Here is a 16,652-nt window from a genome sequence, read left to right on the forward strand (position 1 = left end):
TATCAGTAAGAAAGGGTACAAGCAGCTAAATCTATCAGTAAGAAAGGGTTTAAGCAGCTACATCTATCAGTAAGAAAGAGTTCAAGCAGCTACATCTATCAGTAAGAAAGAGTTCAAGCAGCTACATCTATCAGTAAGAAATGGTACAAGCAGCTACATCTATCAGTAAGAAAGGGTTTAAGCAGCTATATCTATCAGTAAGAAAGAGTTCAAGCAGCTACATCTATCAGTAAGAAAGGGTACAAGCAGCTACATCTATCAGTAAGAAAGGGTACAAGCAGCTACATCTATCAGTAAGAAAGAGTTCAAGCAGCTACATCTATCAGTAAGAAAGGGTACAAGCAGCTACAAATATTAGTAAGAAAGGGTTGAAGCAGCTACATCTATCAGTAAGAAAGGGTACAAGCAGCTACATCTATCAGTAAGAAAGGGTTGAAGCAGCTACATCTATCAGTAAGAAAGGGTACAAGCAGCTACATTTATCAGTAAGAAAGGGTACAAGCAGCTACAAATATTAGTAAGAAAGGGTTGAAGCAGCTACATCTATCAGTAAGAAAGAGTTCAAGCAGCTACATCTATCAGTAAGAAAGGGTACAAGCAGCTACATCTATCAGTAAGAAAGGGTTGAAGCAGCTACATCTATTAGTAAGAAAGGGTTGAAGCAGCTACATCTATCAGTAAGAAAGGGTTGAAGCAGCTACATCTATTAGTAAGAAAGGGTTGAAGCAGCTACATCTATCAGTAAGAAAGAGTTCAAGCAGCTACATCTATCAGTAAGAAAGGGTACAAGCAGCTACAAATATTAGTAAGAAAGAGTTCAAGCAGCTACATCTATCAGTAAGAAAGAGTTCAAGCAGCTACATCTATCAGTAAGAAAGGGTACAAGCAGCTACAAATATTAGTAAGAAAGAGTTCAAGCAGCTACATTTATCAGTAAGAAAGGGTACAAGCAGCTACAAATATTAGTAAGAAAGGGTTGAAGCAGCTACATTTATCAGTAAGAAAGGCAGAACCCTGTCCAACTTTATAGAGTACCAGACGCGCGCGGCAAATTGGAGATTTGTGTGCTTAGACAAACATTATGATCATACCTGGTTCAGTTCAGTCCTCTGAAAAGGTATTTACAAAGCATAAATCAAATATTCATACTGATAAGTACAGAACATGTGGAATTTATTCCATTACATGTACAGTGTAGAATGGAGGTAATTATCTATAACGTTTTTCTTAGCGCATGCCCCCAAGTTTAGTCTCACCTCTCAAACAGGGCCAATCCTAATCAACACTAAAAGCAAAATAATTTAAAACATAAAAACAAATGACCGCATCGACACAGACCGCAAACTGGGTACACAAAGCATAACCTCTCTTGGGTAGGGAGCAGTATTTTCACGTCCGGATGAAAAGCGTGCCCAAAGTAAACTGCCTGTTACTCAGGCCCAGAAGCTAGGATATGCATATAATTGGTAGATTTGGATAGGAAACACGCTAAAGTTTCTAAAACTGTTACAATTAAGTCTATGAGTATAACAGAACTGATATGGCTGGCGAAACCCCGAGGACAAAACATCCCCCCAATGTATTTTTTCAGCCTACCACTGTTTCAATGGCTGTCACTTTTATTATAAGGCGAAATCCTCCCAGGTTGCAGTTCCTAGGGCTTCCACTAGATGTCAACAGTCTATAGAAAGAGTTTCAGGCTGTTTTTTTTTTTTAAATGAGCCAGAAATTATAGTTTTTCTAGGTGGCTCCCATTTTGGCTGTAGTGTTTCCAAGCACGTGGAAGAGACCGGGTTCTTTCGTATTCATTTATTTACTAGGGTTTATTAGGGTACCTAAGGTTTGATTATAAACGTTGTTTGACTTGTTTGGAAATGTTATTAGTAATGTTTGGGATTAATTTTGTATGCATTTTGATGGAGGGAAACTGGGTGGATTATTAACTGAAGCGGGCCAGCTAAACTGAGTTTTTATGGATATAAAGAAGGACATGGATATAAAGAAGGACATTATCGAACAAAAGGACCATTTGTGATGTAACTGGGACCTTTTGGAGTGCCAACAGAAAAAGATCATCAAAGGCATTTATTGTATCGCTATTTCTGACTTTTTTTGACGTGGATCCTAATTACAGTTACAGTCTATCAGGTTGCGTGATCCTCGTAATGCTACGTGTAAAATACAACTAATGGGACGCAGAATTAAATGTATATCACACTCACACCAATGGGACCAGTTATTTTTCATATTTGTATTTAATTTACTAGCAAATTCGAGTGAACTGCTGGCACTTTAGAGCCCATTAAATGTCCATCTTATGTCTGCTAACGTTAGCTTGAAACAAATAGTGTTACCTTTCCACAACACACGGAGGCAAAAATGGATTTGTCCATATGTTTACGTACAGCTGACAGTCGGCAAAACTCAGCAACACAAAAAACTGGCGGGGCAGACACGGAGTAGCTAGTCGAATAATGATATATTCATCTCCATTGACACAAACTCAGTACATGTCTGTGTTGCAGCTCAAGAATCGGGATATTAGATTTACTCAGTGGATTAATTTTTTATTAAAATGTAAAATAAAGAAAAAAGCAGCTACATCTACAGTATTAGTAAGAAAGGGTACAAGCGGCTACATATATTAGTAAGAAAGGGTCCCAGCAGCTACATCTATCAGAAATAAAGGGTGTGAGCAGCTACATCTACAGTATCAGTAAGAAAGGGTACAAGCAGCTACCTATATCAGTAAGAAAGAGTCCCAGCAACTACATCTATAAGTTAGAAAGGGTTCAAGCAGCTACATCTAAAGAATCATTAAGAAAGGGTTCAATCAGCTACATCTACCAGTAAGAAAGGGTTCAAGCAGCTACATCTAAAGAATCAATAAGAAAGGGTTCAATCAGCTACATCTACCAGTAAGAAAGGGTTAAAGCAGATACATTTATGAGTAAGAAAGTGTCCAAGAATATACATCTACAGTATCAGTAAAGGGGTCCAAGCAGCTACATCTATCAGTAAGAAAGGTTCCCTACAGCTACATCTATCAGTAAGGGTTCCGGCTGTTACATCTATCAGTAAGAAAGGGTCCCAGCAGCTACACCTATCAGTAAGGGTGTAAGCCGCTACATATATTAGTAAGAAAGGGTCCAAGCAGCTACATATATCAGTAAGAAAGGGTCCCAGCAGCTACAACTATCAGTAAGAAACAGTTCAAGCAGCTACATCTATCAGTTCAAAATGGTACAAGCAGCTATACCTATCAGTAAGAAATGGTTCAAGCAGCTACATCTACGAGTAAGTAACAGTTCAAGCAGCTACATCCATCAGTAAGAAAGGGTCCAAGCAGATACATCTATCAGTAAGAAAGGGTACCAGAAGTTACAACTATCAGTACGAAAGGGCCCCAACAGTTACAGCTATCAGCAAAAAAGGGTCCCAGCAGTTATATCTATCAGTAATCAGCAAACATGAAAAACACTACCTACAGAACAATGCAAATCCAAAGGCCCACACACATCTCTCTCATGGTCTCTCGCCCCCTCTCCGCTTTCTCTCTCGCCCCCTCTCGTCCCCTCTCGCCCCCTCTCGCCCCCTCTCGCCCCTCTCTCGCCCCTAGCGCCCCGTGCTTTCTCGCCCCCTCTCTCGCTCCCTAAAACCCCGTCTCGCGCTTTCTCGCCCCCTCTCGTCCCCTCTCTCGCCCCCTAGCGCCCCGTGCTTTCTCGCCCCGTCTCGCGCTTTCTCGCCCCGTCTCGCTCTCTCTCGGCCCCTCTCGCTCTCTCGCCCCCTCTCTCGCTCTCGTCCCCCTCTCTCGCCCCCCGCTCTCGCCCCCTCTCCCCCTCCTCTATCTCTCTCTCTTCGTTTTACTTCTACTCATGTTGCGGAGCTGGGTAGCATGAATAAACATGAGCAGCAGTAGAGGTGAGATGTGGACCAGTCAGTGGTAGGGTCAATCAATCACTATTTCACAGCATCATTCATATTCATTAGTGGCCTGGAGTCACATCCTCAGCACACAGACCTGGGCTGGACAGAGAGGAGACGTGTCTCTCAGTGTTAGTATTCATGAGGCAAGGAAAACAAGCTACAATCTACTTGTGTGTGTGTGCGTGTAAGCGTGCAAATTGGTGCATGTCAGCGACGAGAGCTAGCACAGATTAACACCACATTGTCCATGGAAACAAACATTGGGCCCTCTCATTTGTGAACCTGCTCAAGGACATCATTAATCCAGGTGTGGTGTTTGTTTTTTCCCTTCCCTCACAGCGTCAACAGTAACTGTCACTCAGCACAGCAATCAGTGGCATATTTTCGAGCACTGTGAGAATTGGGGAGACAAAGGTTGGCAGTGAGAACATCTGTATAACAGTGTCTGGCTCTGCACTGTCTGCCTACCATGTCAGCATTTCACACATCCAAATGCCCTTAGAGAAGCTGCTTGAATTATTTAGGCACCAAGCCAAGAATGCTTTAAAACAAGTCTTGAACTCGAGACCCAATTAGGGCTCACTTTATTAACCACTCAAAAAGTTTCCAGTTGAGCGGACATAGAGGGACGACTTGGAGACACCAACTTGTCATTTCTAGTTAAAAGTGAGCGGGAGAAAGGTAAAGTATTTTAATCACAGGCGTGATTAAGGAGACAAAACAATAAGGTCACAGAAAATGGACCTCTGTGTGCCAGTCAGAACAACTGCACTAAAAATCTTATCTGCCTTAACAGACTTAAAATAGATGGCCATAAAATAAACAGACTGTGTTCTGAAGACAAAACAACTGGTAATGATTGACAGTGTCTTGCATCTGCCAGTTGAGAGCTGATGGAAACGGCTGAGAAATGAGGAATGGTGGTGAGAGAGGGAGCAGAACCGAGGCAAGCAAAAGAGAAGAAGAGCCTGTTTACCTGGTAAGCGATAGGGCTGGGAGATTGCACTATAGTTCCTCAAATCCTTCTCTAATGAACCTGACCCTGCCGGCTTTAGACCTGTAAGCCTGGCGAGGCCCACACAATACATTAATTTCCAGCAGCCCCTTTTCCATGGCCGGAACAGCGGCACGGGCAGACAAAAGGATATTCCATCTCGGCGCGGATGTCATCGAGGCGATGGGAGAGCTCAATGGAGTCCTCCTCCTTGTTCTCATTGAACACCTTCAGTTGGATGTCCAGCTCCTCAGTCTCTTTCAGCTCCTGTAATTCAAAGAGACATGAATAGACTGTGGTAGACAGCAGAGGACTGGATGTACCTACAGTATGGATTAATTATATACACTGTTATCAGTACGTACATAAAACAAACCTAGCCTGATTGTCCTAGCCTATACTGGTTCCATTAATGGAGACAAGTGTATGCTGGTTTCCAAGTCACAGCTGTATGGGAACTAGGACACGCATCCACCTCTTTCCCTGCCGGCCTGGTATACCTGAATCACCCAGCGCTCCACACCTGCTCCCTCAACGAGGAGCTATAATGGTGCACTTTACAACTTTCCTATGAATCATTGGCGTTAAGAGTTTACGGACGACACCAGGCCAAATGGAACCCAATTTCTGCAGCTATCAATCACCTCGCTGCTCTTCGGGCATGCCATCCGTCTTGCTTCGGAGAGGGAGTTAGCATGCAATGCAACAGAAAGGAGAGGTCTCAAAGACTCGGCCAATAGTAACCTCTCAGTACTTTATCATAGAACTGGTTCATTTTAGCTTTCCTCTTAATCACCTGACTGTATTGGCTCCACAACACAACACAAATAGTGTGCCCCGCCTCTGATTAAATGCTGGCATTAAAGCTTCAAATGAGGCATTTGTAAATAATTGTAAAGGAAACACCATCATATCGGGGGGCAGATATGAAGATAATTAAACTAATGACAGCGATAATCAAGCGGAGCAGTCAAGATGACTTATTAACACGTGGAAAATTCCCCTCTGCAAATGAGGTCATGAGGGATGAGTGGATGCCGAGTGCAAGGATCTGTCTGCTGATTGATAATGATGCCACGGCGAGCTGTGATCAGTGAGGTGGTGCCGGCGGTGAGGTGAGCTAGAACAATCCAATATAATAATGGAAGCAATGTGGAGGCGAGACAGAAGGAAGGAGCTTTGTCTCTCGCAGACAAACAGGGAGAGGCAGGGAGGGCTAGGGACTAAAACTAACTGTTTAATGGGAGTTGGAGGGGGAGTCAATCATTCATTGTCCCAACTGGAAAATGTGTAGTGGACTGTTTCAGAGAGTTTAGGGTCCAAATCTGCCTCAACTCAGATGTACAAGTTTCACTTGCTAAATGAGGTTTTATGCATGTAAAACAACACACAAATGATACCTAGACTGCCAATTTAATGTATCTCTATGCCCCTGAAGGTGTGTGACGGAGAGCCCCTTGCATTGTAACTCACCGGTAGGATCTTCTTGAGGCCACAGCGGAGGAACTCGTTGCGCAGATGTATCCTGAAGTCCAGATCGTCCGGAGAGGTGACCAGAGCGTTGATCAGCTGCATGCAGGCCACCTGTTGTAACACACATGTTAGAGAGAACATATTCTTGTAATTCATTCTATTTAACATGAATCAACATGAAATTAAATGGTGATATAGTGATTTATCATGCATGGCCTCTCTGTATGGTATCAATCTATGTTATGATGTAGCAGGCACCGTTGAGTTAAAAGACCTTGGGGAGCGTATGTGTGAAATATTTCATGTGTATACAGTGCATTCGGAAAGTATTCAGACCCCTTTTTCCACATTTCGTTATGTTACAGCCTTATTCTAAAATTGTCCGTAGAGATCCTGGATGAAAAATCCTCAGCAATCTATACACAATACCCCACAATGACGAAGTGAAAACAAGTTTAGACATTTTTGCAAAAGTATATATTTTTAAATACCTTATTTACATAAGTATTCCGACCCTTTCCTATGAGACTCGAAATTGAGCTACGGTGCATCCTGTTTCCATTGACCCTCCTTGAGATGTTTCGACAACTTGATTGGAGTCCACTTGCGGTAAATTCAATTGATTGGACATGATCTGGAAAGGTACACACCCCTCTATATGAGGTCCCACAGTTGACAGAGCATGTCGGAGAAAAAACCATGCCATGAGGTCGAAAGAATTGTCCTTAGAGATCAGAGACAGGATTGTGTTGAGGTACAGATCTGGGGAAGGGTACCAAACATTTCTGCAGCATTGAAGGTCCCCAAGAACACAGTGGCCTACATCATTCTTAAATGGAAGAAGTCTTGAACCACTAAGACTCGTCCTAGAGTTGGCTGCCCGGACAAACGGAGCAATCGGCGAGAAGTGCCATGGTCAGGGAGGTGACCAAGTACCTGATGGTCACTCAGAGAGCTCTAGAGTTCCTCTGTGGAGATGGGAGAACCTTCCAGAAGGACAACCAACTCTGTTGCTCTCCACCAATAGGGCCTTTTAGGTAGAGTGACCAGACTGAAGCCACTCCACAGTAAAAAACCCATGACAGCCCACTTGGAGTCTGCCAAAAGGCACCTAAAGACTCTCAGACCATGGGAAACAAGATTCTCTGGTGAAACCAGATAGAACTCTTTGGCCTGAATGCCAAGTGTCACGTCTGGAGGAAACCTGGCACCATCCCTACGGTGAAACATGGTGGTGGCAGCATCATGCTGTGGGGATGTTTTTCAGTGGCAGGATCACCTTCCAACAGGACAATGACCCTACGCACAGAGCCAAGACAACGCAGGAGTGGCTTCGGGACAAGTCTATGAACGTCCTTGAGTGGCCCAGCCAGAGCCCGGACTCGAACATCTCTGGGGAGACCTGAAAATAGATGTGCAGCAACGCTCCCCATCCTGGTCATGGCTCATGGCCCATTATCTCAGAAACCCTAGACCCAATTTGCATACCGCCCAAACAGATCCACAGATTATGCAATCTCTATTGCACTTCACACCACCCTTTCCCACATGGACAAAAGGAACACCTATGTGAGAATTCTATTCATTGACTACAGCTCAGCGTTCAACAACATAGTGCCCTCAAAGCCAATCAATAAGCTAAGGACCCTGGACTAAACACCTCCCTCTGCAACTGGATCCTGGTAAGGGTAGGTAACAGCACATCCGCCATGCTGATCCTCAACACAGGAGCCCCAGATGCTCCTGTGCTCAGGTGCTCAGTCCACTCCTGAACTGCCTGTTCACTCATGACTGCACGGCCAGGCATGACTCCAACACCATCATTAAGTTTGCAGATGACAGAACAGTGGTAAGCCTGATCACCGACAAGGACGAGACTGCCTATTGGGAGGAGGTCAGAGACCTGGCCGTGTGGTGCCAGAATAACAACCTCTCCTTCAACGTGATCAAGACAAATGAGATGATTGTGGACTACAAGAAAAAGAGGACCGAGCACGCGCCCATTCTCATCGACGGGGCTGCAGTGGAGCAGGATGAGAGCTTCAAGTTCCTTCGTGTCGACATCACCAACACACAAACATGGTCCAAGCACACCAAAACAGTTGTGAAGAGGGCACAACAAAAACTATTCCCCCTCAAGAGACTGAAAAAATTTGGCATGGGTCCTCAGATCCTCAAAAGGTTCTACAGCTGCACCATCGAGAGCATCCTGACTGGTTGCATCACTGCCTGGTATGGCAACTGCTCGGCCTCCAACCACAAGGCACTACAGAGGGTACTAGGAATGGTCCAGTACGTCACTGGGGCCAAGCTTCCTGCCATCCAGGACCGCTATACCAGCAAGGCAAGCAGTACCGGAGTGCCAAGTCTAGGTCCAAGAGGCTTCTAATAAATAATAATATAATAATAACTACCTTCATGTACATATTTCCTCAACTAACAGGTGCCCTCGCACATTTACTCTGTTACCAGTACCTCCCTGTATATAGTCTCGCTATTGTTATTTTACTGATGTTCTTTAATTACTTGTTACTTATATTTATTATTCGTATCCATATTTTTTTAAACTGCATTGTTGGTTAAAGGCTCGTAAGTAAGCATTTCAGTAAAAGTTCAGCGCATGTGACTACATTTTTTTTATTTGATGCTGCTTTGCTGGTGACACTGTTGTGATTTATTTAGAATTCAAGGCACACTTAACCAGCATGGCTACCACAGCATTCTGCAGCGATATGCCATCCCACCTGGTTTGCGTTTAGTGGGACTAACATTTGTTTTCAACAGGACAATGACCCAACACACCTCCAGGCTGTGTAAGGGCTATTTGACCAAGAAGGAGAGTGATGGAGTGCTGCATTAGATGTTCTGGCCTCCACAATCACCCGACCAATTGAGATGGTTTGGGATGATTTGGACCGTAGAGTGAAGGAAAAGCAGCCAACAAGTGCACAGTATATGTGGGAGGTCTTTCAAGACTGTTGGAAAAGCATTCCAGGTGAAGCCGGTTGAGAGAATGCCAAGAGTGTGCAAAGCTGTCAAAGACAAATGGTGGCTATTTTGAAGAATCTCAAACATAAAATATATTTAGATTTTTTTAACACCTTTTTTAACCACATGTGTTATTTCATAGTTTTGATGTCTTCACTATTATTCTAAAATGTAGAAAATAGTAAAAAATAAAGAAAAACCCTTCAATAAGTAGGTGTGTCCATATATAAACTCAGCAAATAAAGAAAGGCCCTCTCACTGACAACTGCGTTTATTTTCAGCAAACTTAACATGTGTAAATATTTGTATGAACACAAGATTCAACAACAGACATAAACTGAACAAGTTCCACAGACATATGACTAACAGAAATGGATTAATGTGTCCCTGAACAGAGGGGGGGGGGTCAAAATTAACCGTCAGTATCTGGTGTGGCCACCAGCTGCATTAAGTACTGCAGTGCATCTTCTCCTCATGGACTGCACCAGATTTCCCAGTTCTTGCTGTGAGATGTTACCCCACTCATCCACCAAGACACCTGCAAGTTCCCGGAAATTTCTGAGCGGAATGGCCCTAGCCCTCGCCCACCGATCCAACAGGTCCCAGATGGGACTGAGATGGGATTGAGATCCGGGCTCTTCGCTTGCCATGGAAGAATACAGACATTCCTGTCTTGCAGGAAATCACGCACCGAACGAGCAGTATGGCTGGTGGCATTGTCTTGCTAGACATCTTCACAGTAGTCTGCCACTGCGAGGATGATCAGCTGTCCGTCCTGTCTCCCTGTAGTGTTATCTTAGTCGTCTCACAATACAGATATTGCAAGCCTCTGAGCCTGCAGGAAGGTTACCACATAAGGGAGGAGGATGTCTTCCCTGTAACGCACAGTGTTGAGATTGCCTGCAATGACAACAAGCTCAGTCCGATGATACTGTAACACACCACCCCAGACCATGACGGACCCTCCACCTCCAAATCGATCCCGCTCCAGAGTACAGGCCTCGGTGTCACGCTCATTCCTTCGACGATAAACGAGAATCCGACCATCACCCCCGGTGAGACAAAACCGCAACTCTTTTTGCCAGTCCTGTCTGGTCCAGCGATGGTGGGTTTGTGCCCATAAGCAACGTTGTTGCCGGTGATGTAAGGCAGGTCCTCACCAGACAAAAGGCCTACAAGCCCTCAGTCCAGCCTCTCTCAGCCTATTGCGGACAGTCTGAGCACTGATGGAGGGATTGTGCGTTCCTGGTGTAACTCGGGCAGTTGTTGTTGCCCTCCTGTACCTGTACCGCAGGTGTGATGTTCGGATGTACCGATCCTGTGCAGGTGTTACATGAGGTCTGCCACTGCAAGGATGATCAGCTGTCCGTCCGGTCTCCCTGTAGCGCTGTCTTAGGCGTCTCACAGTACAGACATTGCAATGTATTGCCCAGGCCACATCTGCAGTCCTCATGCCTCCTTGCAGCATGCCTAAGGCACGTTCACACAGATGAGCAGGGACCCTGGGCATATCTCTTTTGATGTTTTCGGAGTCAGTAGAAAGGCCTCTTTAGTGTCCTAAGTTTTCATAACTGTGACCTTAATTGCCTACCGTCTGAAAGCTGTTAGTGTCTTAACGACCGTTCCACAGCTGCAATTTCATTAATTGTTTATGGTTCTCCTAGAGAGGAGAGGAAAGACAGGAAAGAGGAGTGGATAAGAGGGGAGAGATAGTCTGGTGTAGAGGCAGAAAAAAGTAGAAGGTAAGAGGAAGTGGAAAAGAGAAGAGGTCTGGGGAATCTACTGGCCAGATGTGCATGTGTAATTGATTTATTGGATTAGGGAAGAGTAGAGGGATGGAAGGGCAGGAGAATGAGGGGAAAGGGAAAATGCTGATGGGCCTTAATGGGATGTAAGGTGGCTCCGGGGAGCAGCACCAGGAGAAGACGGAGTGTTCCTCTGACAGGCGGATCGATCGGGAACTGAAGGAGCTCTGTGATTGACTTGAAAAGTACCCTATAGAAAACCTCTTATCGGCATGTTTGTATTGGCCCACATCTTTTTTTAACGGGTCGTAGTGAATGCTGTCGCTTGGCTGTTATTCACACCGATTCCTCCTGTTGGTGTTTTTCCTGGCGAGAGGTTTACAGCCAAACACATGCACACCCGTGCGCACACACGCAGGGGCACACACACACACACACAATCATCACGCTAGCCCAATTCATGCCCTCAGAGAACATAACTAGCGGGAATTCGCCTGGCAATGGGGAATAATAGCCATCTGGAATGAACAGCATTGGTTTGTTTATCAATGTGTTTTTTCCCCTTTCTATAGGGGACAGTGGAATCGAACAGGTTTGTATTAATCCAGTGGAGTGAGGGAATATGGTATTATGGTTTATGGGGACATGTCAGTGCTAATGGAGACTCTTTACATATGCACCAGGCCTGCCGCACACCGGGAAAACAGCAAGCTTAAGGAGAATTCTAAAGGTTGTTCTGTGCTGCACCAGCCCTACTGGTGGGGTGGAAGGGGATGGGATAGTTGCTTTGAGAACATGCCAATGGTGTCAGGCAGCAGCAACATAGCAGACATCAAACCACTCCAATAGGACCTCCAGAGCCTTGGACCAAGAGCTGGGCATCCAAGCCTGAAGTCTACCCACCAGGGATGCTACGCTAGAATCCTTTCTGAAACTCCACTAACTTAACTCCCATCTCTTTACTCCCATCTTTAGTCTTTCAAAATGAAGAGAACTATTTCGAGAGTTATGAGTGACTGAGGGAGCTTCATGGGCCTAATGTTGTTGTTTTCTTCTCTTCGTCTACGTATAGATTTGTCCTCCTATCGTATGAAGCAGACAGACCTCGACCATGTTTGTTGTGTGGAATTGGATTGAGGAGGGTTATTGTGGTGCTTGTTTTTGGGGTTGGCGACGGTGCAAGAAGGGAGCTCGGGCATCATGTGAGCCGTGCTTGCCGTAGGAGGTTTTTTGTCAGTGTAATTAAAAGTGGGACTGCTGGGACGGTTTAAAGTCGGGATGCAGGCTGGCTTTCACTCTGCAGTGGAGAGAGCAAAGCCCGAACTGCGGCAAAACCCATTTTAATCACATTAACAAAGTCAGGCTCCACAGCACCATCACAAGTTTTTTTTTAAGTATTCTAATTTCTTTGAACCTTCTACATCAGCAAGGTAGTTTAATTTATTTCACAATTAGCGGCGGCTCTTTTCATTAGCGGACATTTTATGGAGGAAAACAAGCAGCACAATCCAGGGATTTCTACCTCCCCTCCTTCCTCCATCCCTCTTTCCCCCATCCATTCCTCCTTCCCCCATCCATTCCTCCTTCCTCCATCCCTCCCTACCCATCCATTCCTCCTTCCCCCATCCATTCCTCCTTCCCCCATCCATTCCTCCTTCCCCCATCCCTCCCTACCCATCCATTCCTCCTTCCTCCATCCATTCCTCCTTCCCCCATCCATTCCTCCTTCCTCCATCCCTCCCTACCCATCCATTCCTCCTTCCCCCATCCATTCCTCCTTCCCCCATCCATTCCTCCTTCCCCCATCCATTCCTCCTTCCCCCATCCATTCCTCCTTCCCCCATCCATTCCTCCTTCCTCCATCCATTCCTCCTTCCCCCATCCATTCCTCCTTCCCCATCCATTCCTCCTTCCTCCATCCCTCCCTACCCATCCATTCCTCCTTCCTCCATCCATCCCTCTTTCCCCCATCCATTCCTCCTTCCCCCATCCATTCCTCCTTCCTCCATCCCTCCCTACCCATCCATTCCTCCTTCCTCCATCCATTCCTCCTTCCCCCATCCATTCCTCCTTCCCCCATCCATCCATCCCTCCCCCATCCCTTTCCCTCATCCATCCCGCTTTCCTCTATCCATCCCTCCTTCCCCCATCCATCTCCTCCTTCCCTAACCCTCCCTCATCCCTCCTTCCCTCATCTCCCGTTCCTCCCTTATCTCCTTCCCATAGTCCCCCCATCTACAAACAATTTGACAAATTATGAAATTTAAAAAAAGACTGCTTGCAAAAAAGTGCCAGAGAAAGAAACAGTGAAGGGAAAATAACAGAAGTAAAGACAGGTATGTTGCTGCATGGTTGCCCTTTTCCTCTGGGTCCTCAGAGACCCGCTCAACAACACTGAGAAAAAGCAGAAAAATATTTGTTACGAGGATGGGAAAAAACATTTCTGGAAGTCAACATCTCTCTTCTGGTCTTGTGTTATATTTCAGAGTTCTCAAAAGACTTCTCAAAAGAGTCCTCAAAAGAGAGTAGAACAGTTCTGGTAGAGCTCCTCTAGTGAAGCAGGTGGTGTTGATTAGGCCAGGAGAAAGAACCCTTGGTCGACTCCCATCAAACAGCTTAGGTGCCAGAGGTTGACAAGCAGACACAAAGCAAGAAGGGCAAGGGAGATGAAATGTGTGTACCCGTCGACAGGGGCTGAGGTACAGTAGACCCCTGAGTGACAGAACTGTCAATTTCAACCTGTCCCTCCGCGTCAAACACCGGCTCCAAGCCAAGAGGCCATTTGTGAGAATGACATTGACTAGAGCCGAGTTCTCTCCATTGCACATGACATGGCAGACTCGAATGATTTGACTTTGTTGTGTGATGTGCATAAATGTGAGCTTAAAAATATGTTTCTTTCCACAACTTGTCTCAGAGGCCTACAGGTTGAGGTCATAGATAAAAACTTGGAAGGGTTGATAAACAGAATATTGATGTATGACTCAAATCCAAGCAGACTAGCATTGAAATAACACAGTCATCTCACCATGGGCTACTCCGTAAGGGGCAGGTTGAAAGAGTGTTGTGGATGGAAGTGGATATTTATGGAGGTTCTTATGGAAAGACGTGAGAAAGGTATACATGACTCAATGTCACACGTAAATCACACACTGTTGTCAATGGGATTTGCAGAAAATGCGAGTTTGTGACTGTGTGTGTGTCTGTCCAAAAGAGGTTGTAAAATGCTGACCTGGAGCTGTTGGGCCTCGTGATTTTCCAGTCCCTCCACTATCGGAGCAAATCTCTCCTTGTTATTCCTCTCCGCTGCAATCGTCATGGCAGCCAGGATCTTATCCAGGCTGAGAGAAAACAAAAAGACTGAAAAGTCAACAAACGCCTTTATCGCCCTACCACCAGGACATTTACTCACACCTCCACCTCACATATCATCTCATCTGTCCCCTTGTCTTGGTCAGGGACGTTCTATGGGGACCCAAGACAAATGGTCTGGCCTGAGTCTTTGTTTGCAACCCCGTGCATTATAGGTATCCAATTGATCTGCTTTAGTGTTCATTGCTCTGGTAATGTTCAGAGAAAGCCTTTATAGCTGATGTTATCTATTGTAAAAGCTATTCATAATAAAAATGCCATTTGTGATGCCAAGGCAGGGGCAATTTATTGCAGGGAGAAGGCTACAGGACTACTTTATAAAAACACATATTGTTGAGAAAGCAAATTAGACCGTTTACAAGGGCTCACGGCAACTTTGCTGAATAGTGATTTGGGCAATTTCAAACGAAGGCCTCACACTGCTGTGCGCCTGCACAAAGGGGCTGCAACACAAGTAGGTGAAGACAGTTTAAATAGCCACTTTAGTAAACAGCAAACAAAAGTTTTTGGACGCCGAGCCCCTTCTTTATCTGGATGAGCTTTATCACGCCATCAGTCGTCGGGGCCTCTCTCATCGGGGTTGGAAATGGTTTGCTGTCAAGCTTTTATCTTCTATACACAGGAGAAGCACATCCGAAAGAAAGAAGGAGGGAGGAGGGAGGGAGGGAGGGAGGGAGGGAGGGAGAGGGAGGGAGGGAGGGAGGGAGGGAGAGGGAGGGAGATCGCGAGAGCTCTTGTTTTATATTTCTTTTTCAGCACATTCTTTTTCTGTTTCTCTCCACTTTGCCATCCAGGGCGGTGAAGTGTTCATGGGTCCTCAGGGAGGGAGGATGGCTCACGACCGAGCCATGCCTGTGATCTCCCCCCCTCGCTCCAAAATAGTCTGGCAGAGGAGCAAAGAGAGGGAAGATGCGGAGGAAACTACCGACCCAGCACCACCCAACCCTTGACTTTTTTTTCCGGAAAGTGAGGCCTCAGCTCTATTTCCTGTCAATCAGCTATGCATGCTTAAACAGGGCTGTTTAAGCATGCACATGTGTGTGTGTGTGTCTGTGTTTTTCTTTAAGTATATTGGAAATTGAGTATGACGGCAGCTTAGTTAGTACTAGAAGATTAATTTCAGTCGAGTAATTTTACATTCCTAGATTAAACATAGCAGGGGCCAAAACCACGGTCACACAGAGACATCCGGCAGGGGCTGATATATAAGAAACAGTTTTAACTAGATTCTCCTATTTGTCCATTTGTTTATTTTCCTCCGCTGCATGCAGAGCTACTTTGAAGTCCCGTTGTTATTTTAGTCCAGCTCAATACAAAAGAGCTCCCCTGGATTCAATGTATAATCTGTCAGCCAAACTGTGTGTTCATGGCCAACAACACTGAGCACTGAATTACATTACACAGCCCAAACTGCTAAATCAGAACATGTTAACGGATGGAGATCTCAAAGCCCTCGCTGCAAATGTAACATGAGTGCACAGAATGTATTGTGTTAGGGCCAGTGACAGGTTGTCTACAAATCTACTTCCTTAATGTGATTATAGAAATGAGGGTTGCTAGGGGGGAGAAGTGGGGATGAAGACCATGGCTGGCACTGAGAGAAGTGTGAAATTGAGGATATTATAATGGTAGATTAGTGTTGAATGTTGCGGTGAACTTACATGTTTTCCTCTCCAATGATACAGATAGCTGAGAGGATCTTGACGATCTCTGTCATCATACTGGTCTGTTTTGGGTCAATGGCCCTGGCCAGGAGATGCAAGCTTCGCTCATCTCCCAGAATCCTTTGCAGTCCATACTGCAAGGGAAAATGGAGATTATGATGAATTGAGCCAATTCAGGCCAGGACTGTAGGGACAAATACTTATAGTCCTTCCCTAACTTTAAATATATCTTGGACTCAAGTATACATGAACACATATTGGGATTTTGTTCAAGGGTAGCAATATCAATAGCTCATCCATCCTCACTTTCCAAAGATGAGACAGTGCTGCTTCCCAAAAAAGAATAATGAAATACTTGATGACAATGGGTTGAATATGGCAAATTAGCTCGGCTTTACTTGTCCATAATAGCTATCGTCACAGTCCATCCATTTTAGATAGGAAAAACGGCCAAACAGGTTTCACCATACAGGATTTTGAGAAGAATAC

General features: G+C 45.2%; 1 protein-coding gene across 6 annotated transcripts in view; it reads right to left on the minus strand.

Moving 5' to 3' along the window:
- Positions 1-16,652, minus strand: part of diaph2 (diaphanous-related formin 2) — a 736,531-nt gene that overhangs the window by 509,525 nt on the left and 210,354 nt on the right. For all 6 annotated transcript variants that reach the window (XM_029662409.2, XM_029662408.2, XM_029662405.2 and 3 more), the window contains 4 exons: positions 16,161-16,297; positions 14,360-14,468; positions 6,395-6,505; positions 5,076-5,188 (listed from right to left, as the gene is read on the minus strand). In XM_029662409.2, coding sequence (XP_029518269.1) covers positions 5,076-5,188; positions 6,395-6,505; positions 14,360-14,468; positions 16,161-16,297 — 470 coding nt within the window. The remainder of the gene's footprint in view (positions 1-5,075; positions 5,189-6,394; positions 6,506-14,359; positions 14,469-16,160; positions 16,298-16,652) is intronic.

The sequence above is a fragment of the Oncorhynchus nerka genome, linkage group LG6, assembly GCF_034236695.1.
Source record: "Oncorhynchus nerka isolate Pitt River linkage group LG6, Oner_Uvic_2.0, whole genome shotgun sequence".
NCBI lineage: Eukaryota > Metazoa > Chordata > Actinopteri > Salmoniformes > Salmonidae > Oncorhynchus > Oncorhynchus nerka.